General features: G+C 39.1%; 1 protein-coding gene across 3 annotated transcripts in view; it reads right to left on the bottom strand.

Annotated features, from left to right (window-relative positions):
- The window catches only part of PSMF1 (proteasome inhibitor subunit 1), a 61,067-nt gene that overhangs the window by 24,570 nt on the left and 20,121 nt on the right, over nucleotides 1-16,376 (bottom strand). For all 3 annotated transcript variants that reach the window (XM_032605786.1, XM_032605788.1, XM_032605787.1), the window contains exon 4: nucleotides 8,629-8,811. In XM_032605786.1, the coding sequence (XP_032461677.1) occupies nucleotides 8,629-8,811 (183 nt within the window). The remainder of the gene's footprint in view (nucleotides 1-8,628; nucleotides 8,812-16,376) is intronic.

Below are 16,376 nucleotides of genomic sequence, written 5' to 3'. Positions count from 1 at the left end.
AACAACCTCCCCACGAAAGGAATCTTAGGAAATAATGCAGACACATGAAAAGGAAAAAAGAAAAGGAGCTTAAGGAATAGTTCTCCTCTTCCCCGTGAAGACACAGCTCAGGCAGCACCTCCCCCAAGAAGCCTTTCCTAGGTTACCTATGAAGGATCTCTGCGCTAACCTCTGCAATGGCACTCTTATTTACTCACCTGTCTCCCACATCAGAGGGAGAGCACATGCCTCAAGAGTAGGAGCCCAGGCCCAGGGATCGCTGAACCCAGAGGGGAACAGTTGCTGAACACAGAATTCACCAAAAATGTGCAAGGCATAGGTCCGGGTGATGGAGATACAAAGAGGTGAAAAAGTAGAGCAAAGGGGATATGCACTTGGAAAAAGCCAATAATCTTGCAATTAGACAAAAAATAACTGAGTGGTAGTATTGTCAAAGATGGGGTGAATGCCAGGGCTAGGGGGCCAGGAGTTTTAGCCAACCAAAGGAACACCACCACTGTACCCCTGCCCGGCTCTAACCACACCACCTGTCCTTCCAGGGCTCTGCACAGGACAGGCTTTCAGGCTGGAGCACCCATTCTACCCTACTCTTTGCCTGGCTAACATCTCCTCCTGCTTGGAGGTGAGTCCCTTTTTAGGGAAGCCTTCCCTGAACACCAAGTGTGGTTCAGGTTCCTCTTCCTACACGCTCCCAAGTATCCTGTTCATCCCCATGAGATGAGGTAAGAGCAGGAGCATGAATGGCATCATTGGCCTTTGTGAAGCACCCAGCGGGAGATCTAGCGCCCCGCATATAGTGAGCTCAGTAAATACAGTGGACTTAAGAACCTACGTGACTCCTCAGCATCTAAACTTTAAAATAACCTTTTTTACCTTGAAATAATTAAAGATTCACAGGAAGTTGGAAAAGTAGTACAGAGAAACCCTGTGCACCCTCACCCAGTTTTCCCCAATAGTTACAACACCACAAAGATCTCCCTCATGCTATCCCCTCTTATTAACACACCCACAGCCCTGTCCCATCCATAACCTCTGGTAACACTAGTCTGTTTAGTACCTCTATAATTCTGTTATTGCAAAAAATATTATATAAATGGAATCATACAGTGCGTGACCTTTTGGAATTGGCTTTTTTCACTCAGCCTGATGACCCTGAGATCCATGTAACTGTTTTGTGTATCAACAATTCATCCCTTTATATTGCTGAGTAGTATTCCATGGAATGGATGTGTGTTTAATCATTCACCAATTGAAGGACATCCAGGTTGTTTCCAGTTTTTGGCTATTACAAATAAAGCTATTTATGAACATTTGTGGATAGGTTTTTGTGTGGCATAATTTTCATATCTGATAAATGCCCAGGAGTGTGATCCCTGGGTCTTACCATTAAGTGTATGTTTAGTTTAAAAAACTGCCAAACAATTTTCCAGGGTAGCTGTACCATTTTATGTTCCACCAGCAATGTATGAGAGATCCCAGTTCTCTGCACCCTCTCCAGCATTTGGTATCATTACTTTCATTTCAGCTTTTCTAATAGGTGTGAAGTATCTCACTGTGGTTTAATTTGCATTTCCCCAATGGCCAGTAATGCTGAACACATTTTCCTGTGCTTATTTGCCATCTGTATATCCTTTTCAGTGTAACATCTCTTCATATCCTTTGCTCATTTTCTAATTGGACTGTTCATTTTTTTAACCTGTTGAGTTTTAAGATTATCCTTCTAGATACAATTCCTTTGCCAGATATGTGGCTTGCAAACATTCTTTCCCAATCTGTAGGTTATGTTTTTATTCTAACAGGGTCTTTCACAGAACAAAAGTTTTTAATTTTGATGAAGTCCAATTTATTGATTTTTTTTTCTGTTATAGATTGTGCTTTTATAGTCATATCTAAGAACTCTTCACCAAGCCTTGGATCCTTAAGACTTTCTCCTTTGAGTTCTTCTAAAAGTGTTGTAATATTAAGTTTTACATTTAAATCTATGATCCAATTTGAGTTAAACTGGATTTAAGGTGTGAGGTTTAGGTCAAGGCTCTTATTTTTGCTTGTGACTATCCAATTGCTCCATTGATTTGCTTGTGCACCCCAGTCAAAAGTCAACTGGCTATATGTCTGTGGGCCTATTTCTGGGTTCTCTATTCTGTTCCATTGATCTATGAGTCCATCCATCTAATGTAGCTATATAATAAGCCTGAACATTGGGTAGAGTGATTTCTCCCTCTTTATTCATTTTCAAAATTGTTTTAGCTACTCCAAATCCCTTTGCCTTTCCAGATAACTTCTGGAATAATCTTGCTCTATCTATAGAAATTTTTGTTGGGTTTTTTATAGGAATTCAATTAAACTAGTAAGCTAATTTGTGGAGTATGTGACATCTTTACTATGTTGAGTCTTCTGTCCTTGAACATGTTATGTCTCTCCACTTATTTAGGTCTTCTTTGATTACAGTTTTCAGCATAAAAATCTTAAACATGTTTTGTTAGATTTATACCTAAGTATTTTTTTCAGTGATTGTAAACGGTATTGTATCTTAAATGTCTGTTTCCACGTGTTTACTGAAATATAGTGAAATATAATTGACTTCTGAATGTTGAACTGGCATCCTGCAACTTTGCTATTATTTTTTGGGGTAGATTCCTTGAGATTTTCCATATAGACCATTATGTCATCTGTGAATATAAACTTTTATATTTTCCTTTCTTAACTATATGCCTTTTCATTTTCTTGCCTTAAGAAAGACAAAGACAAATGCAAAACTTTCAGTATTATGCTTAGTAAGACTGGTGAGAGTGGATATCCTTGCCTTGTTTCTTAGGGGGCAAGAATCCTTTTGCTAGTATAATGTTGGTCCCATAAAATATTTTTTAGGTATTACCAAACCACCCTCTAGTTGAAGGAAAAATACAAAAGTCTCAATCATGGGCGATTATTATCAGTTCTCTTATAGTTTGATCCTGGGAGCCTCATTTCTATTGCTATATACTCACATTTCCAATTAAGCCAAGGTTAGGACCTTTTAATTTTTTTTTTACATCTTTATTGGGATATTTCATGTATCATAAAATTCAGCCACTTAACAATGGTTTTTAGATGTTCACAGTGTGCAATTATTCTAATTTTAGAACATTTTCTGCACCCTAAAAAGACACCTTGTACCCATTAGTCATTCCCCATTCATGCTCTCTAATCCTTCCACCTCAGCTCCTGGCAACCACTAATCTACTTTCTGTTTCTATGGATCTGCCTATTCTGGACATTTCACATAAATGGCTTTTTTCACTTAGCATAATGTTTCCAAGGTTCACACATGTTGTGACGTGTATCAGTATCAGTACTTCATCCTTTTTAATTGCTGAAATATTCCATCGTATGCATATATCACATTTCTTTATCCATTCATCAGCTGATGGACATTTAGGTTGTTTCCACTTTTTGGCTATTATGAATAATGCTGCTATGAACATTCATGTACAAAAGTTGTACATGAATATGTGCACAAACAAGTAGTATATCATTGTAGTTTGGATTTCCACTTCCTTAATGATTAATGATGAACATCTTTTCACATGTTTATGGGCCACCTGTACATATTAGTTGGAGAAATGTATATTCAAATCCTTTAACTTTTTTTAAATTGGGTTGTCTTTTCATTACTGAGATGCAAGAGTTCTCTATGTATTCTGGATACAAGTCTCTTGTCAGATATATGATTTGTAAATGCTTTCTCCTATTCTGTGGGCCGTCTTTTCACTTTCTTGATACTGTTCTTTGATGCAACAAAAGGTTTTATTTTTGTTGAAGTCCAATTCATCTATGTTTTCTTTTGTAGCTTGTGCTTTTGGTGTTGTATCTAAGAAACCACCTCTAAAACAAGGTCATGAAGATTTATTCTTAAGTCTTCTTCTAGGAGTTTTATAGTTCTATCTAGCTCTTACACTTAGGTCTATGATCCATTTTGAGTCAATTTTTGTGTATAGTTTGAAGAATGGGTCCAACTTCATTCGTTTTCATGTGGATATCCAGTGTCCCAGCACCATTTGAAAAGACTACTGTTTCCCCTATGAACTGTCTTGGCACCCTTGTTGAAATCAATTGCCCATGAATGTATGGGTTATTTCTGGACTCTCAATTCTACTCCCTTGCATTACATATCCTTAGGCCAATAGCACACTGTCTTAATTACTGTAGCTTTGTAATAAGTTTTGAAGTTGGGAACTGTGAGTCCTCCAACTTTGTTTTTTTAAGATTGTTTTAGTTATTTTGGTTCCCTTGCATTTCCATATGAATTTTGGGATCAGCCTGCCAATTTCTACCAGAAAAACCCACATGCACAGCCTCCCCCAACCCCCCTACCCCATACCAAACAAAAAAACTCTGGGATTTTGATTGGGATTGCACTGAGTATGCAGATCAATTCGGGGAGTATTGCCAAATACTGTTTCCCTATCTATGAAACACTGGATATCTTTTTCTTTAAATCTTCCTACTTCTTTCAGCAACATTTTGTAGTTTTCAGTATATAAGTCTTGTACTTCTTTTGTTAAGTTTATTCTTAAGTGTTTTATACCTTTGGGGGTTATTACAAATGAGATTATTTCCTTAATTTCATTTTCAGATTGTTCACTACTGGTGTATAGAAAATGCAATTGATTTTTGTTTACTGATCTTATATCATGTCACGCTGCTGAACTCATTCATTAGCTCTAGAAGGTTTTTAAAAAGGATTCCTTAGGATTTTCTATATACAGGATCCCATGTCATTGGCAAATAAAGACTGCTTTCCTTCTAACTTTCTAATCAAGATACCTTTAATTTCTTTTTCTTGAGTGATTATGCTGGCTAGAATTTCAAGTACCGTGTTGTAGAAAAGTAGCAATAGCAGATATCCTTATCTCGTTCCTGACCTTACGGGGAAAGCATTCCATCTTTCTCCATTAAGTAGGATGTTAGCTGTGTGCTTTGGGAGTTGAGAAAGTCTCCTTCTATTGTTGAATGCTTTTATTATGAAAGGGTGTTGGATTTTGTCAAATGCTTTTTCTCTATTGAGATGAACATGTGTTTTTTGTCTACTGTTCTATTAATATGGTATATTACACTGATGTATTTTAAGATGTTAAACCAAACATTCCTGGAATAAGTTTCATTTGGTCATGGTGTATAACCCTTTTTATATGTTGCTGGATTTCTTTTGCTAGTATTTTGTTGAGGATTTTTACATTTATATTCATAAGGGCTACTTGTTTGTACTTTTCTTGTGATGTCCTTGGTTTTGGTATCAGGGTAATACTGGCCTCACAGAATGAGTTGGGATGTGTTCCTCCCTCTTCTATTATTTTTTTTTTTTTTTGGTACGCGGGCTTCTCACTGTTGTGGCCTCTCCCGTTGTGGAGCATAGGCTCCGGACGCGCAGGCTCAGCGGCCATGGCTCACGGGCCTAGCTGCTCCACGGCATGTGGGATCTTCCCGGACCGGGGCATAAACCCGTGTCCCCTGCATCGGCAGGCGGACTCTCAACCACCGCGCCACCAGAGAAGCCCCCTCTTCTATTTTTTGGAAGAATTTTTGAAGGATTGGTATCAATAAAAGACTCATTATTAAGGAAATTTTCAAAGGGACCAAAAAATAGTACAAAGTCTAATTTATGAACACCAATGTACCTTTCCATTCAGTTTCAATAATTATCAGTATTCTACCATTCTGGGCTTCCCTGGTGGCACAGTGGTTAAGAATCCACCTGCCAATGCAGGGGACACAGGTTCGAGCCCTGGCCCAGGAAGATCCCACGTGCTGTGAAGCAACTAAGCCCATGCGCCACAACTACTGAGCCTGCGCTCCAGAGCCCGCGAGCCACAACTACTGAGCCCACGAGCCACAATTACTGAGCCTGTGTGCCAGAACTACTGAAGCCCACGTGCCTAGAGACTGTACTCCGCAACAACAGAAGCCACCATGATGAGAAGCCCACGCACCACACCGAAGAGTAGTCCCCGCTCGCTGCAACTAGAGAAAGCTACGCACAGCAAAGAAGAACCAAAGCAGCCAAAAATAAATAAATAAAATAAATAAATTAAAAAACAAAATATTCTACCATTCTTATTTCCCCTACACTCATTTCCCAATGTCTCACTCTTTTAGGGGGTGAAATTATTTTAAAGCAAATCCCAGACATATCATTTCACCCTTAAATATTTCAGTTAATAAAATTATATATATACAATAGACAAAGACTTCTTTTTTTTTTAACATAACCAGAATTTAATTATGTCACCTAAGAAAATTAGCAGTAACATTATCAAATACCTGGTCCTGTTCAAATTTCCCCAAATATCTCAAAAATAATTTTAGAATTAGTTTATTTGAATCAAGATCAATACAAAGTCCAACACTGGATTTAGTTGATAAGACTCTAATTAACAATCCCCCTCTCCCTTTTCTCCCCATGCCATTATTTGATGAAAAAAAACCAAGATCAATTAATCCTGTAAAAATTTTTCATGTTCCATACATTGGCTGGAACCCATGTATCCTCATGTGTCTCTTTAACTCATTCTTCTACCTCTCATGCTTCTTTTAAACTGGGAGTTCAATCTAGATTCATGTTGTTGTGAACCTACTATTGCATTATATTAGAATTCACGAAGTCTGGCTGTCCCACTTTTAGTGTTAAGATTGACCTATGGGTTCAGGTGCTATCAGTCTGATTCATCCATTATAAAGTTGCTCATCAATCTTTTACCTAATGGTTTTAGCAACCATTGACAATTTGTGCCTAGTCACTACATTATTTCAGTAGAAGCTGCAATATGGTGATTTTCTCATTCTTTCTATTCTTCCAAGGCTAGGATTTCTTACCTTCATAATTCCAGATTCAGGTCTATGATTCCCAATTAGGATGGCAGAGTCTCCAGGTGCCCTGGAGGTGTTTTTGTGTAAGCCCTGGGGGTGTTTTTGTTTGTCACAGTGATTGGAGAGTGCTTATAGCATTTATAGGCAAAGACCAGAGATGCTTCACGCTCTATAATCCACAGTAGAGCTCCACATAATGAATAATCTACATCCTACACAACTTGCCAAAGTCTTGTTAGACATTCATAAAGATGTAAAGCCTACATAAAATTACCTACCATAAGTTAGTCTAAGGCCATTTTATATGTGAACACAAAGTATTTTTATACTGTTTCAATAAAAATTTTTCCAGAAATGTAACTATAACATAGCACGTGCCTGCTTTTGTTACTGTCGAATTCAAAATAATTCCATATACAAGTGCAAATGCCTATCTTTTCCAGTGTAATCATGCTCAGGAATCTACACAATGAAACATATATTATCTTATTAATTACTCACTTTTTATTTCTCATTTATATTATAGTCAGGACTTTCTACTGATCCTTTTTGAAACTGTCCATTTGGTACAGTTTCATAGATCATCTATGAATTCCATTTTGAGACAGTGAAGGAGACTTCAGAGAATATTTGTTTTGAAATAGGAAGTGAATCTGAGAGACCTGAGAATTACTATCTACTTAAGGTCTAAAAGTCTCCCCCAATTTGATTGCTGTCCAGGGCTTACCCTTAAATCTTCCCACCATATTCTGGTTGCATCACAACAGAGCACTGTGCTGGAGTGAGGACACCTGGACCACCAGCCCTGGCTCTGTCTCTTTATTAGTGGCTGGTGACCTTACGCAGGTCATCTTAAATAAAGAGGTTAGATCAGACAAGCTGTTCCCAACCTTTCAACCACTTTTTATTACCCTCCACTCTCCCCACAGAACCCAGTATTTCCAAAGGTTGCCAAAGACTTGCCAATTATTACTTATTATAGTAATTAAACAAATTTCCTATTTATTTAATTAACCAAAGGTATATAATTGCAAAACAGAGTCATTTTTAACAATGGCAGCTAACACTTATTGAGTGCTTATTATGGCCGCACAGTGAGCCCTCCCCCACAACTCCACCAACCCCACCATTACTACCACACTGTGGACTCCAAACTGGAACATGCCATCTCAACCAGAGACTAAGGTGTCCCTGGTCCTTCTCTGAGGGAGAATCAGAGCAGAAGTCTCCAGTCCTAAGCGCTGCCATCCTAATCTGCAAAGACCTTGTATATGACTTGCTCATACCTCATGCTGTTTTGGCAAAGTTTTCAAGTTGTAAAGGAGATCAGGGGACTACAATGAAGTGGAAGGCAAAGAAAGGGAACATTGGGAACATATTCCCTCCAGGAACTTCCAGTATTTCTACATTTTCCCCAAAAGCCTGGTCCAGGGTCCTGCACATACAAAGAGCTCTGGAATAAAAAACTGAACTACCTGGGCAGCAACTCTGGAGGACTGCACACACGCCTCAGAGGCGCTGACCCTTCGGCAGACTCAGAGGCTGTGTGTGGCCTCTAGAAAGGAGGCAGGCAGCCTTAGGATGCTGGATTATTGGGGTGACTAGTAGCAGTACAAGAACTCACTGCTCCACTTCCATCTCCACTTTCTATCTCCATATACCAAGACTCTGACAATTCTGTTGAAGACACATGGGGGCCAGAGGGGGGTCAAGTGGCAAGATGGTCATGGCTGGGACTCCTTCTTCAGAGGCATGGGCTGCCACTGTGGGCTCTGTACTCACCAGGGAGGCTGCCGGCTGGTATGTGGGTGGTGTGGGTGAATCCGGAGTGGGTCAACCTCTCTGGCAGTGGCAGGGGGAAACTCCTGGTGGGGACTTTCGCTAGCCTTGACCCAATGTTCATGGATAGGTGTGATGATCCCAGACACAAGACGAGACCGAAGTTCCTCACTCTTCTTGTAGACCCTGCAGGAAGGAGACGAGGTGTCAACTGCTTGCAGCTGGTTGGCAACCCTGCGTATAGTATTTCGGCGGCGGCGGCAGCGGCAGCGGCAATGGCGGCGGTGGCGCTGATAGCTCTTGGCGTCACGCTTGGACTGTTTGCAAGGGTGGGAACGGGCTGCCCGGCGGACCTGGGTGAGGGGAGTAACAGCCTGGTGTTGTCTCCGAGATTTGGGCCTAAGCTTCTTAGGCATCTGAGTTGCCCCTTCTCGTTTACCACCCCATTAAAAAGCGGTGAGGGTGTAGGGGCACAGGGCTTAGACTGGCTACTCCTCTGTACCCTGCCCACCCCACCCCACCCCACCCTCAGCCTCATTATGTGTTCATCACATGTCATGGGAGGGGTCATGGAAGGCAAAGTCTCCATGGGGATGATGAACCAGGTTCCTAGTCCAAGTAGGCAGGGCTCTCAGGGCTTAATGTCCAATTCTGTCACTAACTCAGGGGCCCTTGGAAGGCTGCTCTAGGCCTTTTTTCTCTGCTGGTGAGAGACAAGCAATGTGAGCTATAGCTGAAGTGTTGAGGCAGACTGAGGTAACAGGGAGTGGGCAGGACTCCACAGAGTTCCTAAAAATCTGGTGTTTTAAAATGAGCCATATCCGGGGTCAAAAAGCAAACCGTATAAATCAGGGACATAGATTGGTGGTTGCCAAGGGGGAGGGGAGGTGGGAGAGGGTTGGATTGGGAGTTTGGATTAACAGATGCAAACTAGTATATATAAAATGAATAAACAAGGTCCTACTGTATAGCACAGGGAACTACATTCAATATCCTGTGATAAACCATACTGGAAAAGAATATGACAAAGAATGTATATACATGTATAACTGAATCACTTTACCATACAGCAGTAATTAACACAACATTGTAATTCAACTATATTTCAATAAAAAATAAGTTAAAAAAAAAGCAAACCTCATAAATGTCAAAAAAACCCTGAAATCATACAGAGTATGTTCCTCGACCACATGGAATCATACTAAGCATCAAAACCGGAAGGAAATCTCTAAATACATGGTGTTAAGCAATACAATTCTAGATAATCCATGGATCAAAGAGGAAGTCTTGAAAAAAATACAAAGTACTGAATAATAATAAAAGTACAACATATTAAATTATGTGAGATTATAGCTAAACAGTGTTGAGAGGAAACTTTATAGCACTAAATGTTTACATTGGAAAAGAGGAAAGAAATCAACAATTTAAATTCTAACCTCAAGAACCTAGAAAAAGAAGAGCAAATTAAACCAAAAGCAAGCAGAAATAAGGACATAATAAAGAATAAAAATAAATAAATGAGAAAACAGAAAAACAAGAGAAAATTAAAAAGACAAAAAACTGGTTCTTCTAAAAAATGAACAAAACTGATAAACTTCCAGCAAGAGCAGCAAACATAAAAAGAGAGAAGACACAAATCACCAATATCAAGAATGCAATGGGATATTATAACAAATTTGTTGCCACTGATAGGATAAGAGAATACTAATAACAACATAATTGAACAACTAAGAATAGACTAATTCTTCAAAAACCACAAACTGTAACAACTTAGGCAAAATGAAATAGATAATCTGAATAGTTCCATTAAAGTAACACAATTCCTACTTAAGCACCCCCCAAAAGAAATATCCAGGTCCACATGATTTCAGTGGAGAAGCCTACCAAACATTTAAAGAATTAACACCAATTTACAGTCACTTCCAGAAAATACAAGAGAAGGGAACATTTTCCAATTCATTTTTATGAGGCCAGTATTATGCTGATATCAAATCCAGACAAAGTACCAAAAAAAAGAAAACTACAGGGCTTCCCTGGTAGCGCAGTGGTTGAGAATCTGCCTGTCAATGCAGGGGACACGGGTTCGAGCCCTGGTCTGGGAAGATTCCACATTCTGTGGAGCAACTAGGCCCGTGAGCCACAACTACTGAGCCTGCGCACCTGGAGCTTGTGCTCCGCAACAAGAGAGGCCGCGACAGTGAGAGGCCCGTGCACCGCAAAGAAGAGTGGCCCCCGCTTGCCCCAACTAGAGAAAGCCCACGTACAGAAACGAAGACCCAACACAGCCATAAATAAATAAATAAATAAATTTTTTAAAAAAAACAAACAAAAAACTACAGACCACTATTTCTCATGAACTTGGATGCAAAAATGCTCAACAAAATATTAACAAATTAAATTCAAAAATATATAAAAGAATTAATACCATAGAATTTATTGTATGTACGCAAAGCTGGTTCAATAGTTACAAATCCCTACGTATCAATAAGCTAAGAAAAATGATATGGTTATATCAATTGATACAGAAAAGGTATTTGACAAAATCCAACACGATAAATCCATTCATGATAAAAACTCTCAACAAACCAGGAATAGAAGAGAACTTCCTCAACATGATACAGAGCATCTACAAAAAAACTACAGCTAACAATATACTTAGTAATGAAAGACTGAGTACTTTGTCTTTAAGACTGGGAACAAGGTAAGGATGTTCTCTCTAACCACTCTTATTTAACATAATATTGGAAGTTCCAGCCACTTCAGTAAGGCAAGACAAAGAAAATGCACACAGATTAGAAAACAAGGAATGAAACTGCTCCTATTTGCAGATGACATGTCAGTCTACCTTGAAATTCCCAAGGAATTTACCAAAAAAACCTCTCCAAGAACACTACGAATTCAGCAAGGTGACAGGATAAAAGATCAACACACAAAAATTAACTGCATTTCTATATACTAACAATGGACATTTGAAAATCAAAACCAAGGACAGAACACCATTTATAATCACCTCTCACACCCCAAAAGAACAAAACACATGTCCAGGACCTATATGCTAAAAATTATAAAATGATGATGAAAGAAACAGAGCAGGACCTAAATAAATGGAGAGACATACCACATTCATAGTAAAAATGTCAACTTTTCCAATTTTAGGTTTAATGATCTGTAAGTTTAATGTAAATCCTATCAAAATCCCAGCAAGGTTTTTTATGGACAAAGAGAAGTTTACTCTAAAGTTTATACAGAAAGGCACAGACTCAAGAATAGTGAAAACTATCTTGACAAAGAAGAATTGGGCGATCTTGAATGGCTCTACTCAATATTCAGGTATACTACTGATACATAGTTACAATAATAGATACTGTGTGACACTGGCAGAAGAACAGACACAAAGATCAATGGAAAAAAAAAGAGAACCCAGAAATAAACCAACACAAGTACAGACAACTGATTTTTGACACAGTTGCAAAAGCAATTCAATGACAAATGGTGTTGGAGCAACTGGATATCCACAGGCAAGAAAATGAACCTCTCCCTAAACCACACAACTTATACAAAAATTACTTTAAAATAGACCACAGGCTTAAATGTAAAACATAAAACTATAAAATATTTAGAAAAAAAAAAACAGGAGAATAGCTTTGAGATCTAGAACAAGGCAAAGAGTTCTTACACTTGACACCAAAAGCTTGATCCATAAAAGCAAAAATTTATCAAATAGCTATTATCAATTAAAAACTTATGCTTTGCAAAAGACCTTGTTTAGTGAATGAAAAAACAAACTACAGGCTGGGAGAAAACATTTATAAACCAACATCCAACAAAGGAATTGCATCTGAAATATACAAGGAACTGTCATTAGCCATCAGGGAAATGCAAATTGAAACCACAATGCAATACTACTATACATCAGAATAACTAAAATGAAAAATAGCGATAACACCAGAAACTGGTGAAGATACAGAGAAACTAGCACTCATACACTGCTGGTGGATATGTAAAATGGTACAGACACTATGGAAAACTGTTTGGCAGTTTCTTAAAAAACTAAAATTACCTTTGAACTCTTGGCATTTATTGTAGAGAAATAAATATATCCACACAAAAGCCTGTACATGTATGTTCATAGCACTTTTATTCGTAATAGCAAAAAATGAAACAACTCAGATGTCCTTCAACTAGTGAATGGTTAAACAAACTGTGAAATGCCATGCCTACCATACCATGAAATACTACTCAGCAAGACAAAGGGACAAACCATTGATGCATGCAACAACTCAGATGGATCACAAGGGTATTATGCTGAGTGAGAAAGGCCAATCCCGAAAGTTACATACTGTATGATTCTATTTATATAACATTTTTGAACACTCCCTAACACCATACACGAAAACAAACTCAAAATGGAATAAAGACCTAAATGTAAGGCCAGATACTATAAAACGCTTAGAGGAAAACACAGGCAGAACACACTCTGACATAAATTGCAGCAAGATCTTTTTTGATCTGTCTCCTAGCATAATAAAAATAAAAACAAAAATAAACAAGTAGGACCTAATTAAACTTAAAAGCTTTTCCACAGCAAAGGAATCATAAACAAAACAAAAAGACAACCCTCAGAATGGGAGAAAATATTTGCAAATGACTAGACGACCAAGGGTTTAATCTCCAAAGTATACAAACAGCTCATGCAGTTCAATATCAAAAATAAAACCTCAATCAAAAAACGGGTGGAAGATCTAAACAGACATTTCTCCAAAGAAGACACACAGATGGCTAAAAAGCACATGAAGAGATGCTCAACATCACTAATCATTACAGAAACAAAAATCAAAAGTACAATGAGGTTATCACCTCACACGGGTCAGAATGGCCATTATCAAAAAATCTACAAACAATAAATGCTGGAAAGGGTGTGGAGAAAAGGGAACCCTCCTACGCTGTTGGTGGGAATGTAAATTGGTATAGCCACTATGGAGAACAGTATGGAACTTCCTTAAAAAACTATAAATAGAGCTACCATATGATCCAGCAATCCCTCTGTGGGTATCTATCCAGAGAAAACCATAACTCAAAAAGATACATGCACCACTATGTTCACTGCAGCACTATTCACAATAGCCAGGACATGGCAGCAACCTAAATGTCCATCGACAGAGGAATGGATAAAGAAGATGTGGCACACGTATACAATAGAATATTACTCAGCTGTAAAAGAGAATGAAATAATGCCATTTGCAGCAACATGGATGGACCTAGAGATTGTCATACTGAGTGAAGTAAGTCAGACAAAGACAAATACCATATGATATCACTTAGATGTGGAATCTAAAAAAATGGTACAAATGAACTTATCTACAAAGCAGAAGTAGAGTCACACATGTAGAAAACAAACTTATGGTTATCAGCGGGGTGAGGGATAAATTAGGAGATTGGGATTGACATACACACACTACTACATATAAAACAGATAACTAATAAGGACCTACTATATATAGCACAGGGAACTCTACTCAATACTCTGTAATGACCTATATGGAAAAGAATCTAAAAAAGAGTGGTATATATATACATGTATACCTGATTCACTTTGGTGTACACTTAAAACTAACACAACATTGTAAATCAACTATACTCCAATGAAAATTTAAAAAAAAAAAGACAAAGTTAGAAATGGAGAATAAATGATGGTTGCCAGGGGGTGAGGGGTGGGGAGGGGGAGTGGGTTTGGCTATAAAAAAGCATCAGGAAGTATACTTGTGGTAATGGAAATACTTACTGTCAGTGTATCAATGTCAATATCCTTACTATTAATATTTAAGGTAGTTTTAAACAATGTTATAATTGAGGTGAAATGTATAAAGGTAAAATGTATAAAGGATACAAGTCTCTCTGTATTATACCTTACAACTTACAACTGCATGTAAGTCTACAGTTATCTCAAAATAAAAAGTTTAATTAAAAAATCACTTATTACATAACCATAAAATCACTAAGATTAGACTAGATCAGTGGTTTCAGGGCTTCTCTGGCCCCAGGAAGGGCAATGGAGAAAGCCAAGTGGATAGGGCACAAGGACCTCCATTTGCTGTCCCTACTCTTTCCTCCAGAATCCTAAAGAACATGAAGAGATAATTGTACACCCATGTTCAAAGAAGCATTATTCAAAGTAGCCAAAAGGTGGAAGCAATGTAAGTGGCCATGAATACCTAGGACAGATGAACGGATAAACAAAATATGGTCAATACAGACAATGGAATATTATGCGTGCTTGAATAAAGAGTTCCATGACTAAAAAGTGTAACACCTGCAATGGTTTAGAAGTTCTAAGGGCCTGTGATCCATACATCTCTACAAAGATCAGGTTCCTACTTAGAACACAGAACTTTGTACACCATGCTGCTTCCCTGACCAAGTTGGGTAGCGGGGAGTTATCTAACTCCTCTTTCCTTTCAGTCAGATGAACTGTGTGTGATACAGGTGGAAGCCCCCTGATCTCCCTATGCAAAAGGTTTACCTGTAGAACTCAGGTCTGATTAAAAAACTACTAAGTCCTGAAGGAGAAGTTCTCGCATGATTTCTAAGCCTTAGGAGAACTGCCATTTTGGTAGTAGCAAGAGACAGCCTGTCATCCTAACATAGTAGAGGCATGACAGAAAGGAACAGATTTATACTCCTTAGCAAATCAGTTTGCTCAACTAGGGGCACAGATTTCTACCTAGAACAGACATGACATGCCATGACGACCTAACAAGGAGGGCCAGATGGTGGAAGGGGGCCAGAAGCAGGCAGCTCAGTGCTGCTGCCAGAAAGCTAGAGAGAGGGAGGGCCTTATGATCAGGAGAGAGATCCATACCCCAGCTCTCTGAGCCTCAGTTTCCATGGAGAAGATTCCTCGTGATCAGATTTCTTTCCGTTTGCATATTCATGAAGGGCTGGGCCCAGCACTAAGCACTCTGCTGACATCTCATCCCATCTCAGAACACTCTGAGGTAGTCCTACTATGTCATTTTACAGCAATCAAAACACACCCCCCCAAGCACACACAAAACTCCAACAACAAATGTTAATTAAAAAAAAAAAAAGGGAGATATTATCACCGTTTCTCTCTCAGTATTGCTGAGGGGACTAAATGCTCTCAAGAGCATGACCAGCCTGGTGTACAGGCCTGGGTTTTTCCAGAGGTTTTGTCAATTGCTCTCCCAATGGAATTCCAGAATGAAAAAGTCAAGAGAGAGACCACACTCTCAGTGTCCTTCCCTTTACCCTCTTAAGGGGTGAGGTAGGGTCATGGTGTGGGCAGCACCCAGAAAAGCAGCTCTGCCAAGGCCAGGCCTGGCCTCACTTAACTCCTTCATTCCTTTGTCTACTGTGTGAAAAAGACCCAGATCCTGCCCTCAAGGAGATCACAGGCTAGTAGGCAGTTAATCATAAAATACCCACTTATTAAATGCTTAAAAGGTTCAAACATGGGGGGAGCAGGGGAGGCTTCTCTGAGGAGCTGATGTTTAAATGGAAACTGAAGGAAGAAGTGTAGTTGGCTGTGGGAAGAGGCTGGGGAGAGCACTCTCGGCCAAGGGGAGAGCTCTGAAGAGGGAGGAGGCACATGGCACCACAGCTGAGACACCGGAACTAAGTGGGAAGTGGCAAACGATGAGGTTAGAGGGGCTGGGCCCTAGGCTTTAGGCCTCATCAAGGATTTTGTTCTTCATCCCTGGAGAAATGAACACTCACTGAAGAGTTTGGGG

The sequence above is a fragment of the Phocoena sinus genome, chromosome 15 (genome assembly GCF_008692025.1).
Source record: "Phocoena sinus isolate mPhoSin1 chromosome 15, mPhoSin1.pri, whole genome shotgun sequence".
Taxonomy (NCBI): domain Eukaryota; kingdom Metazoa; phylum Chordata; class Mammalia; order Artiodactyla; family Phocoenidae; genus Phocoena; species Phocoena sinus.
The sequence above is the reverse complement of the archived record's forward strand: the minus strand, read 5'-3'. Positions and strand labels throughout refer to the sequence as shown.